Raw genomic sequence first — 21,937 nt, 5'->3', positions numbered from 1 at the left:
TCATGTGTCAAAATAATTTCATAAGAATTAGTCAAAAATATAAAAATGTTGTTCCAGATCTTTTGGTACTTTCAAGGTGAATTACCCGTCAAAACGAGTTGGCACTTTTAAGAGAATGCTCAGTTGACTTATTATATACTGATAACCAATTTCCAGGCTTACACGATAAAAACATAGGTTGAAGAATCATCTGTAAACTAGTTGTTTTATGAAACTGTACTGTCAGTAATACCTAATCCATATAGAACCTCAGTATTTTCTGGGAAGAGAAATATATATTGAATCACTAATGCCAATCTTCAGCATAACACCACTAAACTCTTTCTCATTAAAACAATCTCAGTCCTATTCCTAAGGCAACATCCCCAAAGGAAACAAACAACTTGGACAGTGCAAATGTCAGCAGGTGCAACATGAAGCAATAACCTATAAATAGTACTGGCTTGTCATTCCGTCGGAACCGCCATTCCCTCTTTCACCCTATTAAAGTACTAACTGGCAAGCACTTGACATCCAGCCAGAAAAAGAGTAACTTATGTCATCTTTTAAAATAATTAGATACAGAGTCCAATGTGCTCAAGAAATAAGTCTGAACTGCAAGTCCTCTTTTTTCTAGAATAGCAGTCTTTTGAACATTAAGTTCCCTTTCCAGAAGTTAGAACAAGCTGTTACTTGACTAGTTGATAACGGCTGGTAGTCAAGGACGACCATTACTGGCTTCTTCACTGTTCTAGGGCTTCGGTCTTATGCATTTAGTTTGTACAACAGACCTTGTATTAAGATGATGATAAAGTCACAATCAGTGTTCTTTTTAAGACATAAATTTCAAATTGTATTTGCTACAGCATTATTTATAATAAAATGTATCCTTTACAATTATTAACTAAATTGTGGAAAGTTCAAATAACTGAATGTTAAATTGGCATTAAAAGTTATAAACAGTAAACCTTTTTATGAAGAATTTTTAATATTATAAGGCAACATATATATTCTTTAACTGGAATAAGGAAGACATTAAATTGTATTTAAAGCATGATCTTAAACACAAGCATATAAGTGTAGAGAAAAAATACTATTAAAGAATGATTATCTTGGATGAGAGGATTTTAGCTGACAATGTTTCTTCTCTTTATTTTTGAAAATGTATATGGTAATTACTACTTTCATATTAAATTATATATAATTTTTAAAATATGCCAATGCTTAAATATTGTTTGTCAGCACCTTCTTTTAAGTTCAGAAAGAGAGTCAGACAGAACCTCCAGAAAGGGACCAAATAGTAGGTCCTGAGTCTGAAGGAGTGGAAGAGCTTTACGATTCCAGTGGAGATATTCCTGCGGGAAACAGAATTCCTAGAATTATCGAAGCTAGCTCACTCCAGGCTTTCTAGGCAGATTTCCAGGAGGTACAACCACCCTCCATCCTGTATTACCATAGTTTCCTCATTCATAAAATACAGGTAATAACTGTACCCACTTCAAAGGGGAGTTATGAAAGTATTTAATATACACAAAACATTTAAAATGGTGAATGGAAAATAATGTAAAAGCTTAGCTATTTTGTCATCATTCTTTTATTACTATTATTTTTACTACTACAATTATTACTATCTCTATTACTACCGCCACCACCACCAATGGTAGCATCATTTCCAAGACTATTACTCAGGAACAAGCAAGCAGTAGAGCTTCCCTCCCTCATGTGACCATTTTCCAAAGAGAATATGTTTGTCAATTTGACCTCAAAGAAGTAGAAGGGCAAAGAGGCATGAGAATCGCAGCTGAAATTATTTTTAATTAGATGCAATGTGCCTCTGGCACTCCTTCACTAGCACTCTGGCCACCAAAGGCCCATTCTACTCACGTCAGCTACCACACCCAGGCTGATCTTTCTCCACAGTGTAAAATTACCTCTCCTTGTTTCAGACTCTGACCTTTTATAAAATTTTGTTCACATCTTTTAAATAGATTCTTCGTAAGAGCCTGACCCATTCAGAATATTTATCAACAAGACATTTGAATATTTTTATAGAAGAGCTAAGTGACAGAAAGGGGCAATCCCCGTACTTTAATAAATTTAGTCAATTCAAATAAAATATTTATTTAGTAATTTAAAATAAAAATACTTAAAAGTTTAAAACCTTTAGTAAAAATTATTTACTTGCGAAAAGTACGTAGAAACAAAACTACTGAAACTCAGTAGCTGACACCCTTGGGGAACCTGAACCTAGGCAATCATGTATGCAACAGATGAGCCCTAACCCTTTCTGGCCACAGCTGGTTGGAAGACAGGAATACATCCGCCCCAACCCAGGCCAGTCAGATTGTATTCTGAGGAATTTAAAGACAATACCAGCACTGCAGTCAAACAATGTAAACATTAGGGACATAAGCCCTTAAGCAACATAAGGCCTTAAGTGAGTAGTCAGCACATACAAGTCAAAGACAGGCAGAAAGGAATCAACAGCCTTACAGAGCAGGTAGCCAATCTACAGACAAATGCAAAAATGAAAGGTCATATGGTCTTGAGAAGCAAAAAATGCCAATGAAAGTCCCTGGCTCTCCATTTCTAGTCCCATGTGGTCTTAAATAACTTTCTTTGCCTCTCTTTAAACGTTTATGAGACTGCCTGCTATACTCTTTAAGTTAGTCCTCCTTTATCTAAGCTACCTTGAACTGATTGTATTCCCGAGGAGCAAATGTGCCCTCAACACAGCTGACATAATCATGTAACAAATGCACATGTCATCAGTATGTTTTCTGTTCTTGCCCTTTGTTAAAGAGATTGGAACAGTGCATACAAAACAAAGTTATTTCTTAAAGATTCATGCATCAACACCCCAAAGTACTGTCTTGCTTTGTGTCAGCAGAAGAGGACACAGGAATAGACAAGAATTTTAGAACTCAATTCTGCAAATAATTTCAAGCTTCATGGATAATCTGTTACAGAATGTCTATACGATACCTGCTTCTTGGAAGAAACATGGATTCCTTGATGAACACGGAACCAGAAAGAAGGATATACCAGCAGGTCCCAATATCATCGGGGCTGAAAAGAAACGGTAACAGAATCAGATTGTTACCTATAACAACAACAACAACAAAATTAAAACATATAGCACAAAGTACAGCACCCATATTACTTTTAAAATAATAAAGAACAATAGCATAAAACACATTCATAAAAATACCATTATTCAACGATTGAAATCATTTTTACAAATTACTTTATATCCCTGAAATACACAAAAGATAGTTATTAGTATATTTAAATGTTTCAAATGTTCCTTAGACCAACAGCACCTATCATTCTAAGTTCTATTTTTTACTTTTTTTGAACACGAAATACTTTCACTTGCTTCATAAAATGAAAAAATACCCAGAGCTATCAGTGAAACTTACTATTCCTAATCATTTTCCCTGTCTAGCAAGTTCTCACATTTCTCCACTATTTCTTTGGTATTCTTTTAGAATTTATGTATATGCACACAATAATGGACATACATTCTTATCCTTCCCACCAACTTTTTTCTGTTACAGAAAAGACAGCACACTCTACACAGCTCTTTTCTTTTGCGATAACTCTTAGAGATCTTTTCACCAAAAGATAGCTTTCTTGAGCATTCTTTTTACTGCTGTAGAGCATTCCTTTCCATTGTATGGATGTGCCATATTTGACTCAAGCAACCCCCTACTGACAGTCATTTCCCATTGTTTTCAATATTACACAATTATATAAAAACAAATAAAAACTGCAATAGTAATTTTGTACATACAGTAGTAGCTGGAAGACAAAGTCCCAGAAGGGCAACTGTTGGGTCTAGGAGCACATACACAGTAATCTTGTTAGATACTGTCAAACTGTCCGCCACAGGTAGTTGGCGATATATATGCCTACCTACTTCCCCACAACCTTACTAATATAGTTTGTCATAATTTAACAAATATTGACAAATTTTATGTGGAAGGCTTTTCTGGATGTTTAGAATATGTCGGGGAAAAACAACAAAAAGATCCCACCCTCATGGAGATTACATTCAAGTCTCATTGAGAAGACATCTGAGCAAAGGAGGTGAGTTAGCCACGTGGATCCTGAAGGGAGCAGCATTCCAGGCAACAGGCAGGGAGGATGGGGAGTGTGAGTGCAAAGGGCTGCCACTGCCAAGCAAGGTCAGGGTGACTGAAGCGTTTCTGGATGTTTTGCCAATCCGCTTGGTGAAAATGGTATCTCAGTTTATTTTTCATTTGTTTTTCTTATAAGACCATCTTTTTTATGTTCGTGAGTCATTTCTGTTTCTTTTTTGTAAAATCACTTCCTAACTTTTAACTAAGTCTCTAATTAATTACTCTAAGTCTCTAATTAATTGTGAGGGTTTTTTTTTTTTTTTCCCCCCCGGCTGGGCGTGGTGGCTCACGCCTATTATCCCAGCACTTTGGGAGGCTGAGGCAGGTGGATCACCTGAGGTCAGGAGTTCAAGACCAGCCTGGCCAACATGGTGAAACCCCGTCACTACTAAAAATACAAAAAAAATAGCAACGGTGGTGGCTCACGCCTGTAATTCCAGCTGCTTGGGAGGCTGAGGCAGGAGAATTGCTTGAACCCAGGAGGTGGAGGTTGCAGTGAGCCGAGATTGGGTTACTGCACTCCATCCTGGGTGGACATGGCCAGAGATTCTGCCTTAAAAAAAAAAAAAAAAAAAAATTGTGAAATTTTTTTCTAGGCGTACTTTACAAAAACTGGCCTTTTGAAAACATAAGCTGTGAATATCTTTTCTCCCAGTTTGCTGTTTACCCTTGGACTTGGTTTATGGTGCCTTCTGCCATGAATAAGTTATTTTATCGTATATAGTCAATTGCATCAAATTTATTAGTTAGGACACAAACTCAGCTACTATTAAAAAATCTAAACATAGCAATGGCATAACATAACCAAGGAGGAAGTTCATTATTCTCTCATACACAAAATAGTGTGAACATGAGAAGTCCAAGACTGATAAGGTGTTTCCATGATATTGGGAAGCCACACTCCTTCTGTTTTGTGGTTCAGCCGTCCTCAACCCATGGCTTCCATCTCATATTCTAGGGTGGCATCTCATCCACCACATCCACGCTCCAGCCCGGCGGAGGAGTAGAAAGGAGGCACAGAGCACACCCCTTTTCTTTCAAGAGCACAACGTGGACGCTGCACACTACGCTCCTCTCAGATCCCCGTGAACCATATGCACGTCGCAAGGGAGTCTTCAGCAATTTCTGCCAAGTCCCTGCTTTGTCTGGTTTCTATATTATGTCATAAAAAAGTTTTTAGAAGACACTAAATTCTCTTTACAACTCTGAATAGTTACATCACTTAATAATGTCAGTCTCTATCGCCTTATCATTTTCACTGTGCTATCTGCTTCCAAAGTGAATCAGCAGTTGAACATCTTTCCCCCCAAGTCCATTCTTCACCAAATTCATGACTACTTAGCTCAATAGCAATGCCTCAAGAAAACATAAAGGAAAAGCATTGTCAAAGAGTTACATGTGAATGCAGAACCATAAAAATAAAATGATTTCTCAAGTGAAAACGCAAAGTACTTCAAAGAGTAATTCATATTTTTGTCTCCTCAGTTTTTAATCATTAGCTCTTGCAACCCGCAATCATTCGTCTGGTTTGTGAAAAAAACTTATTTGTCTTTATTAAGATGACAGCATTACTCTTAAATTCTGAATTATGCCAAGTAAAAATGTTATTCCAGACTCAAAACTAGTTTAATAATTTTTAAATAACAAATGGTGAAACATTAAAACAGAAAGCGGGGAAAAAAAATACTCTGTAAACTTTTTAAAATCTGTTTTTACAATGTTCCCTTTATCACAAAAAAGGCTGGCCCAAGGAAATAAAATCTAGAAAAATAGGAAATTAAGGTAGATCGCCACTTCCTAACTATGTGACCTGGGGCAAGTTACTAGAGCTGCTGCAAGGATTAAATGAGCAGTGATCATTAAATGCATATAATTATTCAGTGACAACTAATAGCGTTAACATGTTAGAAAGTACAATAAATGGCACCATGATCTAGATTATCTGTGACAGAGAGAAATAACAAACATTAGCTGGCTTTTCAATTATTTCATGTCTGTCAACTCTGAAGGCAAAAATAATAAGGACAAATTAAGTACAAGCCTTATAAACTCAGCTCTCCTGGCACTGATAATAAAACACACAGGAAGTGAAAGACAACTGATATTCAAAGTCGATCAAATACTGTGGCAGTGAATGCTCTAGCATCCTTAACACCTATCGATTAGCCTGTGTTTAGGGCTGACTCTTTATATCAGGAAATCCATGGGAAAGATCTGAGGATGTGAAGGTAAGTGGTAATCTCTACCACTCATTACAATTTTGTTTATCTGATAGACAGGCTGTTGCTCTACATTCCCCAAAGAATCCAAAGTTAACTTGCAAGAGTTATTTTTGCTTTAGTAGGCATCTGCAGAGAATGACCATTCAATCAACATTTATTAAATTCAGTGAGCATTTACCACACGCCAGGCCCCATATGATAAGCAAAATTTTTTGAGTTGTCTCTTCTAAGGATTCAGGTTTTCGAAAAGTAAGTTAATTAAAAGTAAGAACACATAGTTAAGGAATGTAAGAATACAAAAAAAACCAGTGAATCTTATTTTACAGATGTTCTGGAAATAGTTGTAAGCTAGAAAAACCCCTCTCCTCTCCTCCTATCCATCCCCTACAGAATTTATGTTTAGTTCCTGTTATGCAAATTCCTTGCTGTGAGGTGTCAGCATCAAAAATCTGTTTTATTTAGTCTTACTTGTCTAGGAAATTCCCCTTACTTTATTAGAAAGCACTGTACTAACCACGCTTACTCTTTTCACTTACAATTATGCCTCAGGCAGTGTTTCTGTGTGGGGTACAACGTGCTTCCTTTCAAGGTCTGCAAACACTTCCTTTCCACAGTGCAGCTGTTACTGGAGGGTTTTTACACGTGTATGTAAAAATGGAAAAGTGATTTTTTTTTAAGAAAAATGAAACTAAAATTATTAAAATAATACTTAGTAGTAGCAGCAGCAAATTGTTCAGTAGTTAAAGGGTATGCAAATTGAGACCTCACTTCCAGGCAATGAAGCTGGTTAAGAGAAGACTGACAATGATAGTACAGACGGTGCCCAACTTCCAATGATCCGACAAGCTTTTCGTCTTTACGACACACTCAACTTCGAGTATCACAACGATTCTGCTTTTCACTTTCAGTACAATATTCAATAAATTACATGAGGTATTCAACAGTTTGTTATAAAACAGGCTTTGTGTTAAAAGATCCTGCCCAACTGTAGGCTAATGTAAGCGTTCTGAGCATGTTTATGGTAGGCTAAGTGTATGTGTCGTTCTCACACTGCTACAAAGAACTACCTGGGACTGGCTAACTTGAAAAGAGGTTTAATTGGCTGACAATTCTGCAGGCTGTACAGGAAGCATGACTGGGAGACCTCAGGAAACTTACAATCATGGGGAAGGGGAAGGGGAAGCAAGTATGTCCTACCATGGCAGAGCAGGAAAGAGAGCAAAGACGGAAGTGCTACACACGTTTAAACAACCAGATCTCATGAGCACTCATCCACTATCATGGGAACAGCAAGGGGGAAATCTGCCCCCATGATCCAATCACCCTCCCACCAGGTCCCTCTCCCAACACTAGGGACAACAATTTGACATGAGATTTGGGTGTGGACACAGAGCCAAACCGTATCATTAGGCTGAGCAATGATGTTCAGTAGGCTAGGTACATTAACTGCATTTTGACTTAGGATATTTTCAACATATAGTGGGTTTATTGGGATGTAACCACATTGGAGTAGGTGTAGTGGTAGATAACAAATATCTAAGACTAACACTGATATTCTATTATATCCAGTAGTTCTCAAGCCTTGATGTGCAAGTGAATCAACTAAGATGTTAATTTAAAATGCATCTATCCCACCCAATTTCTGATCACTAGGTAGGAGATCCATCAAAGTGACTTTTAATCAAATATCCCAGATGATTCTTACGTATGGGGCTGGCCAACTCTGAAAAACTTTCAGAAAAATGGTCTCGATATGAAGTCCCAAGAGGAACAAATGGCAGGAAAAAAAAGTACAACTCTATCAATATCCATGCAACTAGGTACATGCATTGTATTAATCAGTGGTATTTTAATTTTTCCTCAAATAATTTTTTTAAAAATTATGAGCAAAGCAGCTCCCTCAAGTGTTGCTGAAATGCCAAAGCTTAACCCTGAAAGAATCCTGACTAAGGATTTCCAAATAACCTGACACCACCAGTATTGGGCAAAAAAAAAAAAAAAAAGAAATCTGAAGACTAAAGAGGTTTGTATAGGAAAGCAGTACTTGCAAGTCTCTCTAATCAGGAGAATTCACGCTTAGAGAAGACCTAATCCTTCTTAGAATCTCAGAATTTGATCACAGGATGATGAGCTAGGAACCACAATGGACAACAGATTTGATTTCAATACATCTCATCCTACAATGGATGAAACGGAAGTCACAAAAGCCCTGGTATATAATGAGAAACTCTAAAAGGCTCTGATTTCTGTTTTTCATCAACAGGAAGGAAATTAACAAGGCCAAACAAATACAGACCATTATAAAATGATCAGTTCACCTTCCAGACAGACAGAAAGCTGTAAACAGACAGAAAGCCTCTGGGGCAATCAGAACTGTATGATCTCCGCTGAGCATTACCCCAAATCTAAACCAAGAAAAATGGGCATGAGGGAAATACTTGATCTGACTCCCTCTCCTCTCCCACCTTCCTTCCTACTAACCCTCAACATAACCCACTGCTCCTGTCTGGCTGCTTTCCTTCTGTTCCTTCCAACTCTGCCACACTGTTCAGCATGTTTACCTCTCTCCATCTACCCTCTGCATCACACTGTACCTTAAGAGATGGCTCAAAAACTACTACTTTAAGAAAATCTTCTCACTGTTTTCCAAACTCTAGAATACTTAGCCCATCTAATTTCATCGTTTTATGTTTTTCTGTAATGATTTCCTATTCCTGAGCATCTTCTTCCTACTACAATGAACTTCCTTTCAGGGCAGGAACGTTCATGCCTAGGAGAAGCTGGGCAACATTTCAGTGATCATATGCTCAGGTAAATCAGATCAGATGACATCCTTCTGATGAACCCCATGGTCCTTCGCAGGAGAAGGTCCAACCTCCCTGGCAGAGTCCATGAAGGAAGCAGGAAAACGCTGTGCAAAGAGCGCAGGTTCTGGAGCACAGATTCCTTCTTCCACACCAGCCACGTGATCCTGGTAAAGTCAAATTCTGAGACTTTAGTTCCTCAACTGCAAATTGCAAGACACTGATACCTTCTCACAGAGCTCCTTTTATATAATGAAACAATATATATGCAGTACCTTGTATGATGGGTACAAAAAATACTAGTTCTCTTCATCTCCTTTCCTCTCTCAGCATCGTCTCTGAAAGGACCAACCTACAGTTTTGCTTTCTGCTCGCAACCCCAACATTCCTTATGCTGCAAACTTCATCCTGTTCGGCCAAGCCACACATTTTTTTTTCCACCTATGCCACAAAGGTTTCGGACAAACCTGCTGTCTAGCTTCTAAATAGTATATTTTCTCTTGTAAATGTATTACTCATCCTTCTAGTTCCAGGTTAACTATCACCTCCTCTGAGAAGTGTTTTGGTATATTCCAAGGAAAGTGAGTCATTTTCTTCCAGCTTCCCAGTGCCCTGTGTACATGCTCGCGTGAAGCAGGTGCCAGTGTCATAATTACTCACAGTAGGGGTTTCTCCTCGGTAGTTTTTAAACTCCTCTAACTCTTAAGTACCCCCAATATATACACTATATAATACCTGACTGGCACTCAAATATTTTCTTAATAAGTAAATTAATGAACTGAATAGACAGGAACCCAGGTAAGGTATTAAAGTGCTTGAAAGTCAAAGATGTTAACTTCAGTTTACCAGTAAATGGAAACATGGAGCCACCATCTAAGCGCCTCCTTGGCAATATCCTAGAGATCCACAAGGTGGCACTCTCTCCATGGGAAAGAGCTGTGTGTGCCGCTCCACATTCTCATTTAAGGAATCCGCCGGTAAATGCAAGTGATCAAGTTGAAGTTGACAAGGGAATTGAAAGAACAAAATACTACTAAGCCTGAAGAAAACTGATTAAATCAGCAAAGACAATTATTAGAGAGCAAGAAAGTAACTGTGAAAATGCTACTTCATTCAGCTGTTAATACAAGAGGAAAACTTAAGTGAGGCACAGTCAGCCAAAAAGGCTGCTCATGGCTGCAGGCACAGTGGCTCACGCCTGTAATCCCAGCACTTTAGGAGGCAGAGGTGGGTGGATTACCTGAGGTCAGGAGTTTGATAACTGCCTGAACAACATGGTGAAACCCTGCCTCTACTAAAAATACAAAAATTAGCCGGGCATGGTGGCAGGCGCCTGTAGTCCCAACTACTGGGTAGGCTGAGGCAAGAGAATCTCTTGAACCCAGAAGGTAGAGGTTGCACTGAGCCAAGATCGTGCCACTGCACTCCAGCCTGGGCAACAACAGCAAAACTCCGTCGTAAAAAAAAAAAAAAAGAAGAAGAAAGAAAAGCCAAGGGGGACTGACAAGGAGAGAGAAGATTCTGAGTTGAAACAAAACAGAGTGGTAGGCATTGCGGAGGTGGCTGTGGGCAAAGGATGCCAAGCCTAGCAGACCATCGTCTCAAAACAAGACTCCCAACAGTCACAAACATGGCCATCTAAGTTTGGAGGGGGTGGTTTGGGGAGTGGAGAAGCAATAAACAGAAACAGAAAGAACGGTGCCCATGCAAAATCTAAGCAATCTGGAACCAGAAGTTAGTGCTTTCCCAGATGATCCTGACAAAATATGGAACAAGGAGGGTGTATGGGCTACAAGAAGAGACTCCTCCCACTTTAGCAGATCAGATGCAATATGGCCAAGCCTGAAGCGGCCCAGGGGAGTGAGGAAGCTCCTCTGAATACTTCATATGGGCAGCATTAACAAGGTCATTAAAACAAAGAAGCAAAAAGATGGCAATTGTTTTGTGAGTAAGAATAGGTAAGATGAGCACTGGCAAAATGTCCAGACATAGTGGCTGAGCTTACCACATGACACAGCTATCTCAGACAGGTTCGGCACAACTGAGAACCACATATAGCATCAAATACTAATTTTGGTGCTATTTTAGAAAGGTCACTTTATACTATCCAGGATGTAATACCACACAGTATCACATTCAAAAGACAAGGCTGTTGGCATCTGGAGAAAAGGAGACAGGAATCATCATCTAGGGCTATTGATCCCATGCCTATAAAACAAGAAAAAATGGAATAAAATGAAGACTAACAAAGGTTCCAATAACTACGTGGGGACCACAAGGAATTCCACAGGGCCAGCCACCCGTGACCAAAAAACAGAAAAAACGCCTTTATTTTCCTGTATCTGCTGTCTCACCAACACCATCCAACCAAAAGATAAACGGACATCTTCCCAAGCTTCTCCCTCTTCACGGCCTGTCATCACATTCTGCGGGTTCCCCTCCCAAGTCTCTATCGAAGCCCTTTGCTAAAGTTCAGGGTCCCATTTGTGCTCACCTACACTGCTGTTATTACAGACTTCTGGCCAGCTTAGACTCACGCTCTCAAATATACGATTACGCCAAAAAAAAAAAAAAACCACACACACAGTGAAAATTACTTATTTACGACAAATTATCGTCTATCCCTTTATAGGCGTCCAGCAGACAGTTGAGATCAGAGGTTTTCAATATCAACAGCCCTTGGGATTTCAAGGCGTCCAAACCTCTTTCCACTATAATAGCTACTGCTGTTGGGCTGAACAGGATTTTCTATGAACAAAGTGTTCCACGGCTTCAAAAAAATACGTTCTAACAATGGCCACCTTCCAATACACAGATGGCTTTCCAGATACACAGTAATTTTAATCTTTTTCACAAATACATTACATCATTTTTCTTACTGGATTTATTACAGCTTAAAAATTATTTGTATATTTTTACTCCTCTCATGGAGCTCTGAGCTATAAGCTGATAGAAAAATGCTTCATTATTTATTTTTGTATAGCCAAATGGCACAAAGCAAGCTCACTAGATAAATTAATGCAACACAGCACAGTAAACAACCCTAACAATGATATCAAGTCAAAAGAAATATAAAGTGCATGTACCAAAACATGAAGTATACACCAAATTTCAGGAGTCCTAACAAGAGTTAAGGGCTTTGGTATTTCCATTTTCCACTGTTGGAATACTGATACATTATTATAAAATGAGTTATATGTAAATATATCAATTATAAATTCCCACAATAAGAAAACAAATGACATTTTTAAAGTTGAGGGTAATTTTTATTCTATTTCTTAAAAGTTCTAAATTGTCAGGAAATTACTTCATTTATAATTAAAAACTCTGAAGAAAGAAAACACCATTTTAAGATTTTCAAAAAAAAAATCCTTATTTTCCAATCAACAGCAATTCATTCACAAGGAATTGCAACCAACAAACAGGAAAAGTCAGTAAGATCAATAAGAACTCTGAAAACTGATGAAAATATTAAAGATATTTCATCTTTATACTGAAAATACAGGGGAGACAGCAGACATCCTTTTTTTTTTAACTAGCAATGTAAACTACCAAAGAACCAATAAAGCCAGATATTCTATAGGCTCATTAATATCATCATTTTTTTTCATTATTTATTATTTTTATTATTGTTTTTGAGACAGGGTCTCAGTGTCGCCCAGGCTGGAGTGCAGTGGTACACTCTTGGCTCACTGCAACCTCCACCTCCCAGGCTCAAGCGACCTTCCCACCTCATCCTCCCGAGTAGCACTGGGACCACAGGGGTGCACTGGAGTCCCAGCACTGGCTAAGTTTTGTATTTTTTTAGAGATGGGGTCGTGCCATTTTGCCCAGGCTGGTCTTGAACTCCTGGGCTCAAGTGATCCACCCACCTCAGCATCCCAAGGTGCTGGGATTACAGGCATGAGTCACTGTGCCTGGCACAATCTTAAATTTATGAAATTCATTTTTAAAATGAAAGGAAGGAATGAAACACTGGGAGTTATAAAGCTATTCAATAAACGATAAATGATAGGAAAAACTATATATAGATATAGATATATATAGAGAGAGATTACAATACATCAAATCGATGAGTCAGCTATACTGAGGGTAAAAAAATAGATCCAAGGGCTCAAGGAACAATTTATCACATTTAAAAGAATCTGAAAATTTGACTCTTTTGGAAACGACTACTGGGTTACGAAATTAATTTGCAAATGTGTCTTTTAGATTCATATGCTGCAATTTCATCTTCACAAGAAAACTGTTCCTCACCTAGCGTCACCTGGGTCTAGAAAAATTAAAGGTAACTTATACACACCCAGAGACAGAGTCAAATTCAAGGCTAAATCTGCCTAACTTCACTATAGGAGTCCCTACAGCAAGAAACCGCAACAACACTGCAAAACACTTGACAGCACCACTAACCCTCACATCAGAAAGGATATAAAAAGCAAGCTGTATTTTTCTCCTATACCTTACCCTAAACAGCTTTTATTCACTAAGCAGTTTCATAGAACATTGACACAAAGAATCCAACACCTGATGATGTGTAACCAGTCATTTTATTAGAAAGTTAGACCATAATGAAGGTCTTTATCTACAGATCAAAGGAGTTCCTTCTTTTGAATAGAGAATTGAAAAAATAAATAAATAAATAACCATCAGGAACAGACTAAATGCAAATTTCCATTGCAGGCATGAGAAGGCAAACCTGAAACATAAACATAGTCCCTACCCTCGTGAAGATTACAGATTAATTGTATTTTTAACAATGTTTTTATTTAAATACTCTTCTGTTCAACATAAAAATAAAACATTTTCATGTTAAAATAGTAATATAAAAATATCATTGTCAAGAAGCCTTAAAGGATCTCCATATGTATATGATGAAACAGTCTTTCTTAAGTATCTGTGTGGGCATGGGTGTGCATGTGCTTGAATTCTCATACTTACATACAGGCGAGGTGGTTGAGCACCTGTGTCCTACAATTCCATGCAAAGGCTAGGTCTTTAAAGATGCCATTTTTTCAAATACATTAAAACCTTTGGTTTCACTTTTTTTGGGGGACGGCGGCGGGGGGACAGGGTCTCAGTTGCCCAGGCGTGATCTCAGCTCACTGCAAACCCTGCTGCTGGGGCTCAAGCAATTCTCGTGGCTCAGCCTCCCAAGTAGCTGGGATTACAGGCTCATGCCACCAAGCCAGGCTAATTTTTGTATTTTTAGTAGAGACGGGGTTTCACCATGTTGCCCAGGCTTGTCTCGAACTCCTGGCCTCAAGTGATCCGCCCGCCTCAGCCTCCCAAAGTGCTGGGATTACAGGTGCGAGCCACCACATCCAGCCACCATTTTCTTTATGTACACATATAAGCATAATAAAATTAGGACAGAAAAATACTCAAAATGGTGGTTACATCTTGCTGGGTAAAAACAGAAGAGGCCAGGCGCTGTGGCTCACGCCTGTAATCCCAGCACTTTCGGAGGCCAAGGTGGGTGGATCACTTGAGGTCAGGAGTTTGAGATCAGTCTGGCCAATACGGCGAAACCCCAGCTCTACTAAAACTACAAAAATTAGCCAGGCGTGGTGACACATGCCTGTAATTCCAGCTACTCAGGAGGCAGAGGCACGAGAATGGCTTAAACCAGTGAGGTGGAGGTTGCAGTGAGCCGAGATAGTGCCACTGCACTCCAGCCTGGGTAACAGAGCTAGACTCTGTCTCAAGAAAAAAAAATAATAATAATAAAGAAAGAAGATCTGCAGTATTTTGCTACCTGGGGTAGGGGTGGGGGGCTATAAAAATGATCTAAGTAGTAGATTAGTGCTTTTGTAATAATTTTAAAACAATTTACTGTGATGTAAAATAAAATAAAATCTTGGTCACATCAGGAAGGAAAAAAAATAGTGTAATAATTGGATATGAGTAAGAGAGGCAAAGGAGAAACTTCAGGATGGAAGGCATCATAGCACACTTAGGGTCAGGCTTACGGTCTCAGAAATGGGGCAGGAAGAAGAGGCTTAAGATACAAACCAGAACAGAAATAACTCCATCATACAGGCAAAAAGACATCCCTTCCTCCTAGAGACAGGAGTGGGACAAGAGGTACATGCAGATACAGATAAATTAGGGTACTTGAGACCAGAAAGCAAACCTGAGGCAGAGTTAGCTGGAGGAGGTGTGGGAGAGCAGAAAGGGGACAGAGACAGATGAGCACCTTCACAGAGCAGTGGGAATAGCTGCTGTGAAAACAGAAAGCCAAGTCAACAACTGCAAAGACTGCTAAAAGCAACAAGAGCTCAGCGGAGGCCTGCATTTCTAAATTGCACATTTACAGATTTAAATGAAAATGCTTTAAAAGACCCAATAGGTCTCAATGCAGCTCTTTTATGGAGAACAATTTCCTCTCCTGGAATAGAGCGAGATAACCCCCTTACAAAGTGCTATGAAAACTCCTTTGGAAACCAAAGCATTCAGTCAGATGTATGTGGCAAACAGGCAATGAGGTGCACAGTTACACTTATTTATCATGTGGGCGTGTGTGTGTGGACACTTAAACTTTTGCAGTGGTTGAATTTCTGATCCAAAGGTTTTGAGCACGTTAAATGTAATTATATATTAAACGGTATTTCCGTTTCACTTCACTATCTGTGAAGATGGCTGGCCTTAAGAAAAAACTAAAACAGATCAGTTTCCATACTGTACTATGAGACAGCCCTAGATTCGAATAATTTTTCCAGAGAACAAATTCCCAACTTCTTATTGGCGATATGCTGCAACTTTTACTCTCCAGTGTTTTTACATATATGTTTCTCATTTAAGATTAAATTCTTGGCCGGGCGCGGTGGCTCAAGCCTGTAATCCCAGCACTTTGGGAGGCCGAGACGGGCGGATCACGAGGTCAGGAGATCGAGACCATCCTGGCTAACACAGTGAAACCCCGTCTCTACTAAAAAATACAAAAAAAAAAAAAAACTAGCCGGGCGAGGTGGCGGGCGCCTGTAGTCCCAGCTACTCGGGAGGCTGAGGCAGGAGAATGGCGTAGACCCGGGAGGCGGAGCTTGCAGTGAGCTGAGATCCGGCCACTGCCCTCCAGCCTGGGCGACAGAGCGAGACTCCGTCTCCAAAAAAAAAAAAAAAAAAAAAAGATTAAATTCTTAAATAAAAACAAATACAAGTTAAGGTCCCTCCGGAGAGGAATTTATATTATCCACTTCAGTATTCCCGTAAAACAGCACAATACCTAATAGGGTAGATAATAAAGGAAAGGAAGGTAGAAATTACCTGATAGGCTTTTCCATTCTGTAAAGTTGAGCTAATTTTCTCTAACTTTCTAATGCAAACAAATAAAATTTGACGCTAAACAGGCAACTCTAAATTTTAAAAATGCAATCTTATCAGAATCACAATGTTCCCCCCCAACTCAATACAATTTAAAACGGCGTTTTTGTCATCTTGGTGGTTCAAGTTAAAACAGTAACACCATCAGAGCTAAAGTACCACTACTATAATTCCTTCCTGACAAACATTTAAAGCGATAAAAAACTGGAAGACCAAAATGTAAATTATCAAACACTGATGAGAATGACAATGATGCTGGCACTAACGTGTTTGTGCACTTATTCTGAACATGCTGCTCTAAACAGTCTGTACAGATTACTGCATCTCATCCTCATGCCAATCCTGATGGGTAGGAACTTTTATTATCGGTTCCACATTATAGGTGAGAAAAACGAGGTAAAGGGGTGGATCAAAAGAGTATCATATTTACCTGGCGAAATTATTCAAACCATAGACTTAGCAGGCACCAGCACATAAACATAATAAGGAAAATGACTACTCTACTCATCTCTTGGTCATAAAACCAAAGCCTGAAAGCCTTTGATATTTCTGACTACACTGTGTTCTTCAAGCTCAAGGAAGAACAAGAACAAACAAGTCATTTCCCCACAACGTAATAACAACAGGTCCAAAAAAGAGGAGTACTATTATTAAGTTTATCGCAGATTTATATATAACACAAATACAATAATTTTTTAATTTTCAAAACTGAACTCAACACAAATTGGTAAGAGCTGAAGCATCTCTGTTTAAGGATCATGGAAGAAAACAATTCAATTACATTTCATCACAAGATTGGTCAAACGCTAGAAACCTGATTATGTGAATCTACAATTAGTCTCTGAATTTTGGGTCTTATGAAATCATGATTTGTTGAATATCCAAAGACTTTTCACCACTTACTAACACTGTCACCTACTTCTAACTAGTCAAATGTGGGCAGGTTCCACAATCAACTCTACAAAGTGGAATGCATTCAAATTTAAGGCTACCTAAAATATGGCTTTGCATTATCAGCATAGCTCACATGCACTGTCTAAACCTCTAAACCTACTCAAAAAAGAAAAAAAAAGAAAAAAAAGGTAGGTTTGAAGACACTGTAATCTACCTTTGATTTAAACAAGTAAGCAATAATAATTGTTAGGCAGTCATAACGTAGCTGCTGGTGGGTTTCAGTTGCCACTTTAGGAGAACAGGTTGGGGCAGAGAGAGTGTGTGTTTACCCCACCATGTACAGAAGCATTATTTTATGGTGACAAGGCATGAAACAAGCCAGAAAAAGAGCTATGGCTGCAGAATCACAATGTCTGGGCTCAAATCTTTGTCCCACGTTAGGCAGTGGGAGCTTGCGTAAGTTCTTTATCGTCTCAAAGTCTCAGTTTGTCCATGTGTAAAGCTGGGATAATGATAACAAGTACCTCACAAGATACCCATGAAGAGTAAGTAAATGAATGCATATAAATCACATATCGGGGACACAGGACATAGGAAGTGCTTGTGAAATGTCAGCTATCACCTCATCATCATTGATACTATCCAAACTGTGTTTCAGAGGAAGACAAAATATTAGAAAGCTGATGCTTACTGCCACTAGACTGCTTTGATAAATGCCAATAATAGAATTCAAATATCTCTATCCCTGTTATTTTATACCCATTCCACTGATAACTTTTTATTGCTCCCAAAATAATACTTTATTCACATCTTCATTTCTTCTGGAAGAATTATGTTAAGAGCACTTGCCTCTTGTTAATTTTCTCATTATCAAATACGTCTTGATTATCTATGACTCTATATTTGGTGTAGGTTCCAGATGGATATTTATTATTATCTGCTGAACAGGTCCTAGGTGTCATAGTTTCATATGTTGCAACCTCAGAATCATCCTAGATTCTATCTACCTGTATTATCTTCTAAAATCCATCATCCCTGACTGCTCCATTCCCTCAGTCTTTGCCTCAGTTCAAGTACTTAACCACCTCAGATGGCTGTAACTGTCTCCTTACTGACCTCTTTGTCCAGACACTCAATCTATCTAACTCACCCTTCGTATTTTCATACAACCACAGGTATTATCTTTGAGGGAACAGGTAGACAGGTAGGGTTGGGAGACATGTGATCACATCATTTTGCTGCCTGAAAATCAGCCTCCAAGCTACTATTAAAAGAGGCTTAAAGAAAATCAACAATCACAATGAATAAACTTTAGATTTAGATTCAAACAAATAAGCTGTAAAAAAAAATTTGAGACAAAAACTTTGAATATTTTCATGATATTAAAGTGTTATTTTTAAAGACTTGATAATCTTGTGTTTAAGGTTTTTCCAAGTCACTATCTTTTAGAGATACATATCATAATAATTATGAAATTTACCTCAAAATCATCCAGTTGGAGCTGGGAGGGGAGAGTCAGAAATGAAACACAATTGGCCATGGGTTCGCCATGTTGGACAATGAGTATTTGTGGGTCTGTGATACCCCTGTGTCAAATATTATGTCTGTAATTTTCCATAACATGTTATTTAGGAGGGAAAAAAGTATCCTGAAGAATCCAGATTGTTTTCTGAACAACACGTTCTTCACCAAGTATGACGGCAGACTGCGTCTTCTCTTGACTTACCACCCCGACCCACGCCACAGGCGAGTCACACTAAACTTGCCATGATGTTCAAAACATCAGGCCGGGCCCCTTCACCTCTCTGCATCCTGGCACATACTGTTCCTTCTGCCTAAGAAGTCTCCGCAGCCTCCTGGACACACCTTTGAGATCTGGTTCCACAACCGCTTCGCTGAGCCTCTCCTCATTTCCTTCATGCGCCCCCTTGCACTTCTTCCACCCTTGGAACATAGCTACATTCTCACAATTACTTTGCTTTGTTTGTTTCTGTTGTTGTTGTTTTCCTTGTATTCTATTTCTACCTCTCTCAACAGATAATGAACTCCTTAAGGGCAGAAGTGTGACTTATTTATTTCAATAAATATTCCCTATAAGTCTAGAAGGTACTAATTTTTAAATAAATGCTTGGAAAAACAGTCATGAGAACAACAGTCATGGCAAACATAATTTAAACAAAATAACGTCTACTAAATCATAATTTATGTTAATATGCGAATATTTATCTACTACATATTCTTTAAGAATAGGCTGTCTTTTCTGAAGGAATATGCTGCACATCTTGAAAGGAATATTAATATTATCTAAAGATGAAATTATACCCAAAGACAGGGGGGCAGCTTATTTTCCTGTTTCTGAAAGAAGTATAAACTAAAATACGGCCTTTATGCTATCTTCACATTTCATCTGGTGTGCCTGTGGGAATATATGTTTTGTTCCGTTAGAAAAACTGTATACTATTTATTATTTCATAATAAAAATGTCAAAATACTCTACACTATGAAATAGTATCTTTGACCCACATGTGAGAGATACAAATATAGACATAAATGTGAACTTATCAGGAAAGAACTGTAAACTTTTATTTTATGACAGGAAACAGATAAAATGTTTCCCATTTCTCAACTAAGAAAAATAAGTTAGTGCTGACTTAGCCAGCTGTTACTAATTCTCCTTTGATTCTTTAAGAAAATTTAGTCACTGGATTAGACACATCGTACAAACAAAAAGGAAACACCTACTAGTATAAAACTTCATTTGCTTCGTGTCTCTCATATCTCACAGTTTCACACATTAACCTGTAAAAGAGATAAAAACATGAGTTCAACATCTGTCCTAAAAAACAGACTGGTATTTTAAATCCTTAAATGAGACATATAGTCTAGAAAGTTGATTATTTTATATGGTTAGTCACAATCATTTATTAGCCTCAAGATGAATATTTTTAATACCTAGGTTAACAAAATTACATTACATTAAATCTGGTAAAAATATGCTAGAAAAGATAATATCTAATACGATGTCAACTTCACTGTGTTTATTTTATGGGGGAGAACACTGTGTGTATTTTATATTTTGTAAATGGCATGTGGACAAATTAATGTTCCCCAAGATAAATAAAAAATGAGAAGGAACCTAAAAGTTAAAAGGAAAACTTATTGATTTTAAAAGTGATAACATCATTCACGGCTCAACAAGAATGTTACTCAACAGTATAGAATTTAAGATAAAAGTAGGCTCTAATTAACTTGATATTTTTATGACCACTAACTGGAGGCTTTAGAACTTTAAAGATTTCTTACTTCAGCTGATTCATCCCAGAGTTTTTGAAAAAATTACTAAACTATAAAAATTATGAAAAACATGAATAATTTTTAAATATTCAAAATTACCCTGAGAATAGCATCTTCAAGAAGCATCCTATTATTTTAAGTGAATTACATTTTTCCCAAAATACAGAAATGCAAATCAGAGAATTACTATTCCATCTTATGAAGGAACTAGAAATAGAAAACGCTGGCTATTAAAAGTGTTTATTTCAACAGCATCTCCATTTTGGTCAGTCGGGCTACTATTCTCCAACCTGTGAAACCCTAGAATCAGCCCACATCCATCTTTCTTTCCTCGGTTTGCTAAATCAAAGAAACAGCTCTCTTGGGTACTTTTTTCCCTTGTTCTTCGCATTCCCACCACCGTACTTTAGAGGATTGAATTTTAACTTCAATCCCCTCCTGGAAACAATGCAGCTGATTCTCACTTAACTCCAGGAGGCAGCAGTGAGTCTTGAATACATCTTATTAAGCATACATTCCTCTTCAGTGGGTTGAATAACAATTTTTCATAGGAAAAGATGATAGCCAAAAGCGTTAAGTCTAAAAATATCTGGTCTTAAATTAGACAATAGGCTCTGCCTTGTTTCCTGTTGGAACAGAAGGATTCTTGCCTGGGCCTCTTTACTTCCGCCCGAAATCTAGTTCCTGCTTCCATGGAAGACCCTGCGCTCCTGTGTAAGACCCTGCGCTCCTGCAAGCTTACCTCCTTCTCCATGTTCCTCTCTACTGAATCACATCCACTAATATGTAAGCATAACTCAATATATCACCTATCGTGTGGGCGGAACTCCTCTCTTGACCTCACATCTCCTTCCAGCTACTATCTATCTATCTATCTATCTATCTATCTATCTATCTATCTCTATATTTTTTTTTTTTTTTTTTTTTGAGATGGAGTCTCACTCGTCACCAGGCTGGAGTGCTGTGGGGCAATCTTGGCTCACTGCAACCTCTGCCTCCTGGGTTCAAGCGATTCTCCTGCCTCAGCCTCCCAAGTAGCTGGGACTAACGCTGCGTGCCACCACGCCCAGCTAATTTTCGTATTTTTAGTAGAGACGGGGTTTCCCCATGTTGGTCAGTATGGTCTGGATCTTTTGACCTCGTGATCCGCCCACCTCGGCCTCCCAAAGTGCTGGGATTACAGGCGTGAGCCACTGCGCCCGGCCTGAGTTGTCTATATATTCTATCTCCATTTTCTCACCATTTTCCTCACTCCTCCATCATCTGGTCCCCGAAACTC

The 21,937-nt window shown here is 38.4% G+C and overlaps 1 protein-coding gene across 8 annotated transcripts in view; it reads right to left on the bottom strand.

The window, feature by feature from the left end:
* Positions 1-21,937, bottom strand: part of RAPGEF2 (Rap guanine nucleotide exchange factor 2) — a 486,440-nt gene that overhangs the window by 147,715 nt on the left and 316,788 nt on the right. For all 8 annotated transcript variants that reach the window (XM_078002396.1, XM_028848850.2, XM_015139431.3 and 5 more), the window contains 2 exons: positions 20,107-20,163; positions 2,965-3,048 (listed from right to left, as the gene is read on the bottom strand). In XM_078002396.1, the coding sequence (XP_077858522.1) occupies positions 2,965-3,048; positions 20,107-20,163 (141 nt within the window). The remainder of the gene's footprint in view (positions 1-2,964; positions 3,049-20,106; positions 20,164-21,937) is intronic.

This window comes from Macaca mulatta, chromosome 5 (assembly GCF_049350105.2).
Source record: "Macaca mulatta isolate MMU2019108-1 chromosome 5, T2T-MMU8v2.0, whole genome shotgun sequence".
Taxonomy (NCBI): Eukaryota; Metazoa; Chordata; class Mammalia; order Primates; family Cercopithecidae; genus Macaca; species Macaca mulatta.
Note: the sequence above shows the minus strand (reverse complement) of the source record. Positions and strands in the feature narration are given on the sequence as shown.